At 41.7% G+C, this 17795-nt stretch overlaps 1 protein-coding gene across 1 annotated transcript in view; it reads left to right on the top strand.

The window, feature by feature from the left end:
- LOC129862068 (copine-8-like) overlaps window positions 1–13985 on the top strand; it is a 68987-nt gene extending 55002 nt beyond the window's left edge. The window contains exons 17-20 of the mRNA XM_055933405.1: window positions 3304–3406; window positions 4388–4445; window positions 6773–6846; window positions 7389–13985. Coding sequence (XP_055789380.1) covers window positions 3304–3406; window positions 4388–4445; window positions 6773–6846; window positions 7389–7595 — 442 coding nt within the window. The 3' untranslated portion in view covers window positions 7596–13985. The remainder of the gene's footprint in view (window positions 1–3303; window positions 3407–4387; window positions 4446–6772; window positions 6847–7388) is intronic.
- Window positions 13986–17795: the final 3810 nt, after the last annotated feature.

Genomic DNA, 17795 nt, shown 5'->3' with positions numbered 1-17795 from the left:
TTCAAAACAAAACGAGACATGACCTTTTTCAAGGGCAGTCTCGCAAAAAGACGCATTCTTGCATTCTAAATACCTGCTATTCAAAGCGCTCTGAACAAATTAAGGGAATCGTTCACAAACATTGGCACATTCTAAAATCCGATGATCGTCTCGGTAATGTGTTTTCGGACCTCCCCTTGGTCGTATTTTCGCGTGGCAGAAATCTCAGAGATCAGTTGGTTCACTCTGATTTACCACCCCAAGATATTCCTGAACAACGTCTATTTGCGCCCCTACTGGAAGGAAATTACAAGTGTAATGGCTGTGCTCAAGGCAATGGCACTTATAAATGCAGATCCTTCAAACACCCACAAACAGGGAAATCGATCCCAATCAAAGGCGTTATCACGTGCTCCACTAAGGCAGTTATTTATCTTATAACTTGTCCTTGTGGTAAAAATTATGTGGGTAAAACAAAGCGTGCATTAAAAGTACGTATCTCAGAGCATCGTAGCACCATTAGGTGCCAAAACTTGACCTACCTAGTTGCGGCCCACTTTTTGGAGGCAGGCCACTCGATTTTGTCTCTGCGTTATATTGGCATCGAACATGTCACCCTCCCTAGGAGAGGGGGTGACCTTGATAATTTATTGTTAATACGAGAGGCTGCCTGGATCTTTAACTTAAAGACCCTTGCTCCCTTCGGTCTTAACGTGGACTTTGATCTGAAGCCATTCTTGTGATTGTTGTGATTGTTGTGACTTTGCCATTGTGGTTGTTTGTAGGCTTGTGTGGTCTTAAGTGAGTCTATGATCGTATGCTATCCATTTGTATTTATTGTATGCTGCTCTTTCTATGCCATTTTAATATTTGAGAAATTAACCAATGATATTAGGCCATATTAGGCCAGTGGCGCTGTTTCTCCCTTTATTGGATTTCAGCTTTAAGTGTGCGTCCCAATTGGTCCCATAGGATCTGGTCCAAATGAATGCACTATATATAGTGAATATGGTGCAGTTTAGGACGCACCCTTAATGTCACATCTCCTCACCATCACACAAATAGATGCGAGAACCTAGTTCAGATTAGATTACAACATCACACCGGTGCCTTTATATGAAGAAGAAACATTTTTTATGACAAAAGGGACACACACAATACGAGGGTAATACATGGTCTTCCAGCTTCCAACGTAATCCCTTACTTATTACAGCAATAAAATAAACTGCAAGCGGTCAGAGGTCTTCTCCTCCTCTGCATCCAAAGTTATTCAATGTTGTCCTTCAAAAGTATTCATTCAACGTTGCATGCAAAGAGAATGGTTGGTGGTTGTTAAAAACAAATAAGGCTTTGCACGATTGACCAGTAGACAGACACTATGGGAGACATTGTGATTAATGGTCATTTTATCCGAGCAGAAGAGAATTGGACTCGGTGCCTCGCTGTCTCCCCGTAGTGTGCAGTGTCCCCGTGCCATACATGCTCTACTTGATATTCACTATTGGGAAATCTTACCCAATCATCTATAAACACACACAAGATTGACTGTAACAAGCTATCTCCCCCATCCCTCTTCGCTCCTCAACTCCCATCTATTTCCCGGTGTGGTCAGACCGCCCACGTGGCCTAAGAATAGCCTTGCCGTTCATAGCTCATTTATTCTCAGTGTTACCAAAACACACTGAGGAAAAAACATTTTCACCCAAAGAAGTGTCTCCAGTGTCCAACGAGATCTTCATACTCCTAATACGTGTGGCTGTATTTATTTGCCACTCAGATGGTATGCACCCCCCAGGGTTACAGTCCAGGTTTGGGCCAGATTTGGGTCTCAACCATCAGCCAAACCACTGACCAAACCATCACTAACATTGAGTGGCTGCTGCTAACATACTGCCTCAAATCTCTAGCCACTTAACAATTAAACATTGGATGTACTAAATGTATCACTAGTCACTCTAAACAATGCCACTCTATATAATGTTTACATACCCTACATTACTCATTTCATATGTATATACTGTACTCTATACCATCTACTGCATCTTGCCTATGCCGTTTGGCATAGGCAATGTACATATTCTTATTCATTCCTTTACACTTGTGTGTGTGTATAAGGTAGTTGTTGTGAAATTGTTAGATTACTTGTTAGATATTACTGCACGGTCGGAACTAGAAGCACAAGCATTTCGCTACACTCGCATTAACATCTGCTAACCATGTGTATGTGACCAATAACATTTGATTTGATTTGACTAGCGGTCCATGCATGAGAGTAGATAGATTAGTGAAAGAGTGGTCATAGGCTAACACAAAATATGCTTCATAGCAGGGGTTGGAACCTACATTGTTTTCCAATCATTCCGTTCTGAACAGAACCAGTATTTTTGCTTAATGTTGGACAAAAGCTAGCTAGCTAACGAGCTTGTGTGTGCAGAGCGGCACCACAATTAAAAACACGCCTTCTTTTTTTTTGTGGTTAATAAATCCAATGAATAATGATAACTATAGTGTCCTTAACTAGCATTGGAAAAACTGAATCCATTCTTCTGTAATAAAAAAATATCTCTCTAATTTCTGAATCACGCTTGTAACGTCAGTAGGCTACAGTAGGCCATGCTTCAGAGGGGGAGGGACATGAGGGGGGGGGGGGGCAGATTGCCTACACACACACACACACACACACACACAGCGCACACACACACACACACATACACATACACATACACATACACATACACATACACATACACACACACTGGCAAAGATTTCCAGCTGGTAGGCAGACACTGGAATAAGTGAGGGCTTTGCATAGGCGCTTGTTGCATTTTTTGTGGGACTGAAACAAATGCCGGACCGTAAAATAACTTTATTGCCCATGCTTTTAAAATAATGTTTCTATTCTAGAACAGTATATTTTTTCCGGTTTTCGGTTCTGTTCCCTGAATCGGGTCCAACCCCTGCTTCATAGATACTTTTAGTTAATTGATTTATGACATTTGACATTGTAGTAATTTAGGGCACGCTCCTATCCAGAGCGACTTACAGTATTATTGATTACAGTATTATTGATTACACGCTGCAACTCATATTGCTCTCCTCCCTGCTCTCCTCCCACCAACCTCGCTGTTTCTCCTCTCTTCTCATTCTCTCCCTCCCCCCCCCCCCCTCCCCTCCCCTCCCCTCCCCTCCCCTCCCCTCCCCTCCCCTCCCCTCTTCTCATTCTCTCTCCCCTCCGCTCTCCTCTCCTCTCCTCTCCCCTCTCTCGTGCTCCCCCCCTCCCCTCCCCTCCCCTCTTCTCCTCTCTCTCGCTCCCTCCCCCTCCAGGTATGCACAATCAGTGAAAGACGGCTCCCAGTACTTCATCCTCCTTATCATCTCAGACGGCGTCATCACCGACATGGCTCAGACCAAAGAGTCTATTGTAAATGTAAGACATCTCAAACTTACTATTAATTAAAGGCCCACTCTTACAATCTTTTTTCCGACATTTTTATACATGTAAAATTGATGCTATAGCCTACACATCTTCATGAGTTAGAGTGGTTACATTTATCCAGCCCCATCCCCCAGCTACATTTATAGCAAACCAAGTGGCGGGTCTGGATTTTGTTGTTTTTCAAATGAAGAAGTAGACCTTCAACGTTCAACTCCACCACCACTTACGGTACCACTTACCCAGTCATTCTTGGTGGGTGGACCAATGTTGCTAGTGTTTAATGTCTGTCTGTCTACGTTGATGTAATGCTGTTTGGAATGCCCTGACTCAAAAATTGTGTTACATAGAAATAGAAATCGCTGCTTTTCGTTAAACAATTTCCCCTACGTACTGTAATGTGATTGTGGGGTACGATATGAGAACTATGAGTTTCAAGCAACCCCAGAAATAGATGTTCCTCATATCTCTGCCAATTTAATGTTCACCTAAATGGCAATACAAAGTTATGAAACATAGTGATGTGTTTATCTATCATTCTTTCTCACCAGCCTTTGGCAAATGGCTATCCACTCAAAATTGCAATGCAATAGGTGTCCGCTATGGGAGGAGATGGAAATAGGGTTAACTTATAAGCTGTCAGGCCGGCTGGGGTTTAAACACAAGTTGTACATGCATGAAATGAGAGAGGTGACAATCCTACAAAGGCTTGGCAAAATGTGGGCGCCAAACCACATAAAGGACCAGAATTGGAAAACATTGACCACTTTATGACAGGCAGTTTCTACCATTTTTCTCTGAGAAGGAGAACTTGTACAGTAGTGTCAATAATTGGAGGTATTTCTCCTGTGGCGTTTTAGATAACGATGGTTATTGACGTTGACATTGAAAGGAACTTGTTTTCTCAAGCTCTCTTTTTCGTTGACACCTCTCTTTCTCTTTCTTTTTTTTCTCTCTCTCCCCCCACCTCCAAAGGCGGCTACTCTGCCCATGTCAATTATAATTGTCGGGGTTGGACCGGCGGAATTTAATGGTAAGAAAGGAATAATGGAATGTGTGCGTGTGCACCCGTGTGTGTGTGTTTGCGTGTGTGTGCACCCGTTTGTGTGCACCCGTGTGTGTGTGTGTGCACCCGTGTGTATATGCACACATTTGTGTTTCTAATCTCTTCCCTGCGTTAAATCCATTATTGCGCCCCTCACCCGGTTCTCACTCTCTTCTGCTTCTCACCTTTCCTTTTTCTATCCTTCTTTCTTACCCCTCCCTCTCCTTATCGCTCCCCTCACCCGGCTATCCCTCTCTTTTCCTTTCCCTTTCTATATCACTCTTTCATATCTCTCTCTCATTTGCTTCCCATCCCCCACATTGTTTATTTTTCTAAATGTCAATGCTCATTTGACCCAACGTTCTACAGAAATGTGTCATCATTTCCCTTCACCTTTTTTGTAGTAACAGACCAAGTCCTCGCCTTTCATCTCTTATCATAGGAAAGACATGTTTACAATTCATAAAACACTCCAGCTCCATGATAAACACATTCATTCTTTATGAGCAATTAGCCTTTTAAAGTCAACAGTCCTTTAAGATTATCACGCTTACAAAGTCAATGTGCACAGTAGCATGATGTCCCTCCCTGTTCTACTACACATGGTTGCTTTCCCTTATATAGATGTAGGATCTTAATTTGATCACCCTGTTGCAAGAGAACTTTCCTGCAATGAAGGACATTTAAAACTTGTAGTGTATTTGAGGTTTAAAAAGGCTTCTGAAGTTTTGTATTTTCAAAATCAAACTTGATTTTCCCTTACAAAAAATATATCAATGCCTACAACAACAACAAAAAATCTTGATGCTGCAGGATTATTTTCCTGCTTTAGCAAACAGGCTAAAATTAAGATCCTGGATCTGTACATCAGTGGAGGCTGCTGAGAGGAGAACGGCTCATAATAATGGCTGAAACGGAGCAAATGGAATGTCATCAAACACCTGGAGACCATGTGTTTGATGTATTTGATACCATTCCACCTATTCCGCTCCAGTCATTACCACGAGCCCGTTCACCCCAATTAAGGTGCCACTAACCTGCTGTGCTGTACATATCCCACCACATATTTCACCACACCCGGCTGGGCTGCAACCTGGTCTCAAAGCAAAATGTATGATATTTTACTAAAATCCATGCCACCCCATTTAGTTTGATATGTTACTTTACGCTAGGTTACATTAGATTGGCCTACCAATGTAATAGTGGTCGTACAATATAATACAAATTGTAGGATGTATAGTATCCTACGTCTTGATCGCATTTTACCCGTTTAGTATGATATATTACATTCGACTTTCAGGTGTCTGTTTCTCAAACTAGACACTCTAATGTACTTGTCCTCTTGCTCAGTTGTGCACCGGGGCCTCCCAATCATCTTTCTATACTGGTTAGGGCCAGCTTGCGCTGTTCTGTGAAGGGAGTAGTACACAGCGTTGTACGAGATCTTCAGTTTCTTGGCAATTTCTTGCATGGAATAGCCTTAATTTCTCAGAACAAGAATAGACTGATGAGTTTCAGAAGAAAGTTCTTTGTTTCTGGCCATTTTGAGCCTGTAATCGAACCCACAAATGCTGATACTCCAGATACCCAACTAGTCTAAAGAAGGCCAGTTTATTGCTTATTTAATTAGCACAACAGTTTTCAGCTGTGCTAACATAATTGCAAAAGGGTTTTCTAATGATCAATTAGCCTTTTAAAATTATCAACTTGTATTAGCTAACACAACGTGCCATTGGAACACAGGAGTGATGGTTGCCTATAATGGGCCTCTGTATGCCTATGTAGATATTCCATTAAAAAAATTGCCGTTTCCAGCTCCAATAGTCATTTACAACATTAACAATGTCTACACTGCATTTCTGATCAATGTGATGTTATTTTAATGGACAAAAAATTGACATTTCTAAGTGACCCCAAACTTTTGAACGGTAGTGTATGTTTACTATGTTACGTCTTGTCAAAGTAATGTAACCTAATGTAAAGTAACATATCTTGCTCTAAGACCAGGCTGGTTCATCACTCACCCAGTACTGTGCAGTAACTTACAACCAAGGATTTCACGGCTCTACACACACACTTTCTGTACTCAAACAACATTGCATGGCAGGCAATGAAACAGTGTCATCTCGTGTAGCATGCTCACTGGCTCTCTGTGGTAATGTAGTGTGTGTAGTTCATGCACACGGACGATAGTGCAGCATGTGTAGTCAACGATGTGTCATGCTCTGTGGCACTGATGATGTTGACATATTGATGTGGGCTTTGTCCTGACATGGTATGGCTGACTGATGTGCTTCTCTCTCTCTCCTTCTCAGAAATGATTGAGCTTGATGGAGACGAAGAGAGGATCTCATCTCAAGGGAGGTTCGCAGAGAGAGATATTGTTCAGGTATTATGGATTATCTTCACATGTATTCTGTCTTTCTCCCCATATCTTCACATGTAGTCTGTCTTTCTCCCCATATCTTCACATGTATTCTGTCTTTCTCCCCATATCTTCACATGTAGTCTGTCTTTCTCCCTGTATCTTCACATGTATTCTGTCTTTCTCCCTGTATCTTCACATATATTCTGTCTTTCTCCCCATATCTTCACATGTAGTCTGTCTTTCTCCCTGTATCTTCACATATATTCTGTCTTTCTCCCCATATCTTCACATGTAGTCTGTCTTTCTCCCTGTATCTTCACATATATTCTGTCTTTCTCCCCATATCTTCACATATATTCTGTCTTTCTCCCTGTATCTTCACATGTAGTCTGTCTTTCTCCCTGTATCTTAACATATATTCTGTCTTTCTCCTCCTCTACACCACTTCTCTACCATATTATTTTCTAATGGAACCACTGTACTCTTTCTCTTACTGTCTCCCCCACGCCTTCTCTTCCTCCCCTCTTCTCCGTTCCTTCTCTCTTCCTCCCCTCTTCATCCAGTTTGTTCCGTTCCGTGACTACATCGACCGCAGGGGGAATCACATTCTCAGTATGGCCCGTTTGGCCAAAGAGGTCCTGGCTGAGATCCCTGACCAGTTCCTCTCCTACATGAGGACCAGGGGCATCAAACCAGGCCCCTGTCCCCCTGCCTACACCCCCACCCCCGCCTTGCACCCCCTCCTCACCCGACGGGTCAGCCGAATCTGAAGGGTAAGACGCCCCCCCTCGACCTCTTCCTCTTTAGCTTCTTCTTCTTCCTCACTGGAGTCATTTCCACGCTCATGTTGCACCTTTGTGGACTCTGGGATTCCATCATCCGTGGCATTGGTCAGCCCTTTCTGTGGAGAGGACAGACCGCCATCGTCCCTCAGGAAGGACTTCCACTGAGAGGTTAGAGGTCAGAGGACGCAGTTTACTGGTCTGACCCAGGAGGTGGGTGAGTGACTGTAATTGACGAGCCAGGAGCAGCATCCAATCTGTGGAGAACCTTTCAGAAGCGCATTTCTGATCTGTTATTTCTATGTCCTACTCTTCCTCTCAACTTCACTTCTCTTTCACCAACAGTCTCTTTCTAAATGTTTACAAAAGTTGAGGATGACGAGGAGGATTCATACTCGTGGACGCATTTTTATTTCTCTCTGATTTGTACTCCAGATGCTCTCTGGCTCTCCTTTTTTTAGCCACAGAGACTGGTGGTAGCGATGATGAAGAGGATGAAGATGATGATGATAACAAGCCCAGGAGCCCCATCCCATGTGCGGTGTTTATTTCTTTTTTACGGAGCATGTTGTAGTCCTAGTAGAGAAGCATGCAGTTAAAGTCCTGCACTCAGGGCCTCCTAGCTGATCATTTATTTTACAACTACCACCTTTTAAGACAGTACCTTCACCACCTATAATCTTCCCACTATATTACGCTCTGTTGTCCGCCTACCTTGACTCAAAGGGGACTTCCTTCCTTCCCTTCAGAGTCTGGTCCTATCAAATACAGCAGGGCCTAAACCAGCCATACTCTCTCTGCATCCCAAATGGCACCCTACATAGTGCACTACTTTTGAGAGCCCCGGTCAAGCGTAGTGCACTATATAGAGAGTAGGGTGCCTCTTGGGATGCAGAATCTATCCGTTGGATACATTCACAGTCGCCATGCTCACAAGGATTCTGGAATAGTGGAATCTCCATCCATGCATGGGAGTCAAAAACATACTTACCAGTTAATTACACCACCACTTCCATGTGTGTCCTCTGACTCTGGAGCTCAGTGGGAAAATGTTGTTTTGTATTTTCAGGAGCATTCTCTCTTTAGTTTCTACCTATTGCTTCACATCATGTCACTAAACCCTGTGGATGGATGTATTTGTGTTTTGGAAAGGCAGGATGTTAAGCAGTAATATTTCAGTCTATCTTTTGGTTCACAATGTCGCCTTTGTCTCTCACTGAGTGAAAACGTTTTACATTTGCGTTCAACATTTTACTAGCCTACACTACCGGTCAAAGGTTTTAGAACACCCACTCATCCAAGGGTTTTTCTTAATTTTTTCTATTTTCTACATTGTAGAAAAGTAGTGAAGACATCAACACTATGAAATAACACATTTGGAATCATGTAGTACCCAAAGAAAGTGTTAAACAAATCAAAATATATTTTATATTTAAGACTCTTCAAATAGCTACCCTTTGTCTTGATGACAGCTTTGCACACTCTTGGCATTCTCTCAACCAGCTTCATCTGGAATGCTTTTCCAACAGTCTTGAAGGAGTTCGCACATATTCTGAGCACTTGTTGGCTGCTTTTCCTTCACTCTGCGGTCCAACTCATTCCAAACCATCTCAGTTTGGTTGAGGTTGGGGGATTGTTGAGGCCAGGTCATCTGATGCAGTACTCCATCACTCTCCTTCTTAGTAAAATAGCCATTACACAGCCTGGAAGTGTGTTGGGTCATTGTCCTCTTGAAAAGCAAATGACAGTCCCACTGAGCCCAAACTATATGGGATGGCGTCTGCAGAACGCTGTGGTAGCCATGCTGGTTAAGTGTGCCTTGAATTCTAAATAAATCACAGACAGTGTCACCAGCAAAGCACAACCAAACCATCACACCTCCTCTATGCTTCACGGTGGGAACCACACATGCGGAGATCATCCGTTCACCCACACCGCATCTCACAAAGACACGGCAGTTGGAGACAAAAATCTGAAATTTGGACCAAAGGACATTTTTCCACCGGTCGAATGTCCATTGATCGTGTTTCTTGACCCAAACAAGTCTCTTCTTCTTATTGTTGTCCTTTCGCAGTGGTCTATTTGCAGCAATTCGACCATGAAGGCCTGATTCACACGGTTTCCTCTGAACAGTTGATGTTGTGATGTGTCTGTTACTTGAACTCTGTGAAGCACTTATTTGGGTTGCAATTTCTGAGGCTGGTAATTCTAATGAACTTATCCTCTGCAGCAGAGGCAACTCTGGGTCTTCCATTCCTGTGGCGGTCCTCATGAGAGCCAGTTTCATCATAGCACTTACTTGATGGTTTTTGCGACTGCACTTGAAGAAACTTTCAAAGTTCTTGAAATGTTCTGTATTGACTGACCTTCATGTCTTAAAGTAATGATGGATTCTTTGCTTATTCTAACTGTTCTTGCCATATGGACTTGGTCTTTTACCTTGGTCTGGTTACTACATGATTCCATATGTGTTATTTCATAGTTTTGATGTCTTTAGTATTATTCTACAATGTAGAAAATAGTAAAAATAAAGAAAAACCCTTGAATGAGTAGGTGTTCTAAAACTTTTGACCAGTAGTGTATATCAGAACATAATTACAGCACTTATATAGTTGCAGTCAGCTTGTAGATTCATTCCAGTTTCCACTCTCAATTTGCTCAGAAAACCTGGCAGTTGACCAAGAAATGAGATCCTCTGGTTATTTCCTTCTATTTCAACATTATTTAATATCGCCCTTCCTCATAGCAACAACCCTTGCTTCAGTGGCTTCAGTTCAGATTAACCTAGTGTATGGCAAAGTGGGGTGGGGGTGATTTCAAAGCCCCTCCCCCCTCCAAGGAAATTGAAGCTCTTTTAGGACTAATGCATTTCTACACAATTTAAAAACTCTAAAATGGTAATTGGAGAACAGCAAAAACAAACAAAAATGGCCCCAGCCATTAATTATCACCGCAATATTAGGTTTAAAGGTCTGTGGAAGGGTGTGTACAGACTGCTCAACCTCATCATAAATTGACTAATTTACTAGTGGAAAACCGCATACAGTGCAGCATGAAACGATGCATAATACACACTATAAAGTCACAACAAGGCCGACTTCAAACACCAACATCAGTGTTAAATTAACCGGACTATAAAACAGTTGACCATGAATGCAAACTATGCCAGAGAAATCATACACGGGCATTGAAATAAAAGGCATACAATCAAAGGACTTAGACTTACTTAGACCTACAATCGACAGGGATGCATGAAGACAAACAAAGTCGACCACAGAATAACGAAAATCACGAAATACAAAATGAAAATCTGGGATTCCTGGGATTCACCTGGGATTCAGCACTGCCACATGGACAGCGCCTCGGAACAGGTAGGCATAGTGGAGCTCTGTGGCGTGGTGCTGAATGGACAGCGCCTATGTCTAGTAGCCAGCTATAGTGGTGTGGTGTAAAGCTCGCCGCCATTGGACTCTGGAGCAGTGGGATCACGTTCTCTGGGGTGATGAATAACACTTCACCATCAGGCAGTCCGACGGACGAATCTGGGTTTGGCGGATGCCAGGAGAACACTACCTGCACCAATGCATAGTGTCAACTGTGAAGTTTGGTGGAGGAGGAGTAATGGTCTTAGTTACAGCATACAATGACATTGTAGATGATTCTGTGCTTCCAACTTTGTGGCAACAGTTTGGGGAAGGCCCTTTCCTGTTTCAGCATGACAATGGCCCTGTGCACAAAGTGTGGTACATACAGAAATGGTTTGTGGAGATCTGTGTGGAATAACTATTGTAAATTGGCACTCCACATGTAAAAGGTTGCCGACCCAATGCTACAGGCTATATGAAGTCACTCTTGTAGAACGGTGCATACAGTGTACTGAGACAGTATCTCCTGCGATTCTCACCAACATTGTCTTGTGCTCTTCCTGCTCATTTCTTAATTTGCCTGTCTGCATTACTCGCCAGGGATGCGAAAATGTCGACGAGGTGACTCTGAGAATATCGAAACATATCAACGAACGAGGCAGTTTAGAGAATATTGAAATACTTTGTATAAACAAGGTGGTTCCGAGAATATTGATTGTAACATTGTAGCCAACGAGGGGGCAGCTCGAACACATTTTTCGACAGGCCAGCTTGTCTCTGTCTGATGTAATTGCGTTGCTTAAGCAGTAGTTGCACTATCTTGGTGCTCATTATATAAAATAAAATAAACATCCAGGCATCCACACTATAGCTAAATAACTTAGCAATAATTAATGATATTTTCCCAGCCAGATTGATCATTAAGAACATCTCATTTTAATTAAGGAAGATGGACAAGCAAGACTGATAAAGTGAGAGGTGGAAATTCATTACACCAGAGGCAGGTAGGCTACAGGTAGGGATGCAGGCAGAGGATTATGAGGAAGTAGGCATACAGCAAGTTTAAAAAAAAGTTCATAATAATAATCATTAATAATTAGCATTATCTCAATTAGGCCTATCATTTTGTCACTGCATGACTATGCACATTTGTTATAGCCTACAACTGTTATTGTTTTGAAGCCTAAAACAGGACATGTAATATGTGGAAATGCTCTAAATAACAAGTTGTTTAGTTGTGTTTATTTTCATACGAAATCTTGAAACCAAAATTGCACTAGCCTACTGGGCAAATTGATGAAAATATCAATTAGCCATTACACCTATCACAACCTATTTTTTAATAGCAATAAAATAGCTTTTGGTTATGAATGGTCACCGGAAAGGAGGGCTCTCCCCCACCTCCCAATTCCCAATTCAATTATTCCCTGGCTATCATATTACAGCAAGGTTTACAAGGCCGAGTTCAAATGCCCACATCAAATTCAAAGCAATCGCGCACTGCCTAAATGGCTGACTGGCAAAGCAAACTGGCACTGGGCTTGTTAGAGTGGTAAGGCTGAAGTAACCGGTTTCAGACAAAAGTTGGGAAGTAAAGTCAGCGGAGGTGCATCTCTACAGCCGAAAGTCGGACACTATATGTGACTTTCTAACAGCAAGACTCAGTGCAACATGGCAGTGTTGCCATTGTTTATACAAGTGTTTCTTTGTCGAAATTAACATGTCTCCAACCGCCGTATCATACACAAATGTAAATATCTGTGTACATTGTACTATCAATTGGGGAGAGAAAAATGCAAATATCACATTAATTTGTACATCTCCACTGTACACATATGAATTGCGGCAAAGTTGCTTCCTGTTTCAGTCACGTCTTTGGTCCCGTTCATGTGGGTCAAACAAAAACACTAATGATTGACTGACAAATAGTGCCTCCCACAATGCAGGCAATGGCTGAAAGTTGCAGCTGGTGAGGAGCAACTGCAGAAAATTTAAGTCGACTGCAATCGAAACTTCATGACCTTTGATCACATAGTTGTTGTAATGTTCATGCAGTCGACATGTAGTCTGAGAATTTTTATCCCCATAATGCAACACACTTTGAAAGGGACTTGACAAAAGTGATCCGATTGAACACGGCCACTATCTCTGCTCTCTGCTTTTTAAAAGTGAGACAAAAGGCACCCAGACTGGCAGCTGCTCTCTGAGCGATACTCTGCATGGTCCTAAAGCTAGCCATCCAGTACACTAAACAGCGGTTTCATTTTAGTCGGGATTGGAATGGGATTAGTCTACTTTTTTTTGCCTACTTTACGTGTTTGAGTGACCACCATACCCAACTGACCCCCCTGCCTTAGTTACACCTTAGTGAATACATTTTTTGTTTGTTATTTGCGTTCATATTTCTCTCTCGTTGGGTTGAATTACTCAAACTCAATCAGGTAAATGCGCTCACTTTTCACCCAGCTCTATATGACAGTGTAATGGTAAGAAGTCAAAGTACCAAAACATTGTCTGCATCTCAAATGGCACCCTATTCCCTATATGGTGCACTACTTTAGACCCGGTCCCAAACCGGACTGTAACCATATAATTATAATTATATTGCTATGGAACTGGACCAAACCAGCCTAGACTAGATACAGTATGACCAGACAAGAACAGCACCTTCCATTTTAAAGCTTCACACTGGAGAGTTGAACAGCATCTGCCTAGGACTGGGACTCTGGCTCTCTCTTGCTCCCAAACAGAAGGCTAGGGCATTTGATTATTTATCACGACAAGATGTCAACTTCATCTCACACACTCACGTATATATACAGTACATACTGTATAGGTATTTCTGTATGAAACATGCATTAAAAACGTGCATAACGTCTGGAGAAGAGGGTACACTAACAGCAAACATGATTTATATTCTCACACAATGAAACATTCTATGGAACAATCTATAGACCAGTCTATGGAACATTCTACAGAAAATGTTATGGAACATTCTATAGACCAGTCTATGGAACATTCTATAGACCAGTCTATGGAATATTCTACAGACCAGTCTATGGAACATTCTACAGACCAGTCTATGGAACATTCTATAGACCGGTCTATGGAACATTCTATAGACCGGTCTATGGAACATTCTATAGACCGGTCTATGGAACATTCTACAGACCAGTCTATGGAACATTCTACAGACCAGTCTATGGAACATTCTACAGACCGGTCTATGGAACATTCTATAGACCGGTCTATGGAACATTCTATAGACCGGTCTATGGAACATTCTATAGGCCAGTCTATGGAACATTCTATAGACCAGTCTATGGAACATTCTATAGACCAGTCTATGGAACATTCTATAGACCAGTCTATGGAACATTCTATAGACCAGTCTATGGAACATTCTATAGACCAGTCTATGGAACATTCTATAGACCAGTCTATGGAACATTCTATAGACCAGTCTATGGAACATTCTATAGACCAGTCTATGGAACATTCTACAGAAAATGTTATGGAACATTCGAAGATAAACAACACTATCAGCCAGTTTTCTGCGTTATATTGAAATATCACTTCACTCCCACTTGGTTTACCATCCATTTCAGTCAACTATAGATCTATATTCATGATGCAGCTATTAAATTAGGGAAATAAACTCATTTCAGGCTCATTTTCATCTGTTTTATAGGTGGCTAACACTAACATTAGCAAGCATTAAGGGTTAGGGTTAAGAGTTATGCTAAGGTATTAGGTTTAGGGGAAGGGTTAGCTAAAAGGGTTCAGTAACCTTCTATCTTACGTAGCCATACCAAACGTAACATATCATATTCATTTGAGTGCCCCACGTTTAATATGTTATGTCTAGTCTGTGAGACCAGTCTGGTTTGTCACATGCACTTGCACACTGCTATATGTGTGAAACCAAACAGACGGTCTCTTCGAGTCTATGAAAATGTAGGAGTATAAAACATAATATGATTTATTGGAACAGAACCCTGAAAGTGTTCATATGGCAAACAAGCAAGCCCCACACTTCTTGTTGATAAAAACAGCTTTAATGAATAATACATGTCATTGCCTCTTCCCACAGACAATGATGTGATGTGTGTCTGTGTCACTTTGCCAAGATGATAACGTGAGCTTGATGGGGCCGATCCAGTGACTGCACAGCTAAAACAGAACGTAAACGTTCACCTTTGATTATTACATTTTTTGTGAGCTGACTGACAGTATCTGAATGCCTCAGAAAGCCGATGTATTCTTCTACACGTGACATGATCATTGTTTACCTGTGATAATCAAGTGATTTATTATTGAATGCCTGTTATAACACTAATACCCTAGTGTTTTTACATAATAGCATGCATCATGTTTTGCATGGATCATTTTCTATAACGGAGATGCACCGGTATATTGTATATTATTATGACATTATTATGTGTTTTCAGAAATACTATGTAAACTTTGCCTTAAAATGTCACTGAACTCTTGGAATTGTGCAATGCCTTCAGATAATGTATAGAACGACAGATTCTCAATATGTGTCAGTGCTCAGTTGTTTTTATATATTCATGCACAGCCCCTCCTATGTCAGTCTTCTATTGTTCTTTCAGAAGCAGTGGTTGGAATCATAGAACTAGAATGACATTATAGTTCTAAGGTTGGAATGATCTTAATAAGAGGGGTTATGAGCTGACAGTCAAATCTGTGGATACGTTCCGAATGGCACCCTATTCCCTATGTAGTGCAGTACTTTTGAACAAAAGTAGTGCACTATGTAGGGAATAGGATGCCATTTGGGATGCTCATTGTCTAGCTCCCAGTTAAGGGGAATTATAGCAATCAACCAACCGGCATAAGTGTTATCCAGCAGCCCAGAACGTTTAAAGTCAATCTTATATCAATTAATTCAATCTGATTGTTGTGTCAATGTTGCTGAATCTTTACATTAGGAAAATTGAGTGGCCCCAGGCCTGCAATTTCTTCCATGTTGCAATACTAATTATCCAATACCTCTCAAAATCCATCTTATAAATGCTTGTATTGATAATGACTCGCTTCAAGGCGTCCATAAGATATAGTAGAAATGGAATCCATATTTGAAACCATTTCAGTTGTCTGAAAAATGCATTATCATCTATGTTCAGGATGAAGCCCTGAGGATAGCAGGCATCTTACAGCTTTGACTGTTCGGAGAATACCACTGGAAATAATACAAATGACAATTTCTGTATGAATTTTCAATATTTAATAAATATTCATATCAAACAGTTTTCATTTTTGAACTATCATTCAGCTTTGAACATTGGCCTTTTTAGTGGGTTTCAGAATCAGATCACTGTTGTTTATGCTTACAGTGCAAGGTATAGAGCTGACGCAGAGTCGACTAGACATTCAGCCTACATCCTGGAAGTGCACTCGTTTGAGGCCCAAGTTTAATGATGACATATGAGCAATCACACACACACGCACACACACAAATCAAATCAAATTGTATTTGTTAGATTCACTGAATACAGCAAGTGTAGACTTTACAGTGAAATGCTTACTTACAAGCTCTTTAAAAAGTTAAGCCAATAAAAAGCAGTTAAAACAAGCAGTTAAAAAGTAAGAACATTTACAGAAAAAGAAAATAGTAACACAATAAAATAACAATAATGAGGCTATATATAGGCTATATACAAGGAGTACCGGTACCGATTGATTGAGGTAACATGTACATGTAGGTTTGGTTAGATGATTGATTGATTTAAAGTACTACTGGGTAGGGTGTGAAAAGCAGAAAGTCTGGGTAGCCGTTTAATTAACTCTTCAGCAGTGTTATGACTTTGGATACAAGAGAAAACAGACTCTGACTTGGGTGGCTGGAGTATATGAAAATGTTTAGGGCTTCCTCTGACACCGCCTGGTATAGATGTCCCGGATGGCAGGAAGCTTGGTCTGGGCCGTACGAACTACGCTCTGTAGCGCCTTGCGGTCGGATGCCGAGCAGTTGCCATACCAAGTGGTGATGCAGCCAGTCAAGATGCTCTCAATGGTGCAGCTGTAGAACTTTTTGAGGATCTGAGGGCTCCTGCCAAATCTTTTCAGCCTGCTGAGGGGGAATAGGCGTTGTCATGCCCTCTTCACGACTGTGATGTTGTGTTTGGACCATGATAGCTCCTTAGTGATGTGGACATTGAGGAACTTGAAGCTCTTGACCGTCTCTACTACAGCCCCGTCAATGTGAATCGGAGTGTGCTCGGCCCTCCGTTTCCTGTAGTCCACGATCAACTCCTTTGTCTTTATGATATTTAGGGAGAGGTTGTTGTCCTGACACCACACTGCCAGGTCTCTGACCTCCTCCCTGTAGACTGTCTCATCCTCGTCGGTGATCAGGCCTAGCACTGTTGTGTAGTCAGCAAACTTAATGATGGTGTTGGAGTCGTGTGCAGTCACACAGTCGTGGGTGAACAGGGAGTACAGGAGGGGACTAAGCACGCACCCCTGACGGCCCCCCATGTTGAAAGTCAGCGAGGCTGAGGTGTTGTTACACACACACACATGTTTGTTTTACTATCCTTGTGGCGACCAATCAATTCATCCTCATTCAAAATCTAATTTTCCCTAAAACTTAAACCTTAAACCTAACACTTAACCCTAACCTTCACCCCAAACCCCTAACCCTAACCTTAATTCCTAACCCTAAACCTAACCATTAAACCTAATTGTAACCCTAACCCTAATTGTAACCCTAAACCTAGACCTAAATTGTGAGGACTTCTGTTCCCCACAAAGTTGGCAAAACCAAACACACACACACACACACATGTACAGTATA

Source organism: Salvelinus fontinalis, chromosome 9 (genome assembly GCF_029448725.1).
Source record: "Salvelinus fontinalis isolate EN_2023a chromosome 9, ASM2944872v1, whole genome shotgun sequence".
Taxonomy (NCBI): Eukaryota; Metazoa; Chordata; class Actinopteri; order Salmoniformes; family Salmonidae; genus Salvelinus; species Salvelinus fontinalis.
Note: the sequence above shows the minus strand (reverse complement) of the source record. Positions and strands in the feature narration are given on the sequence as shown.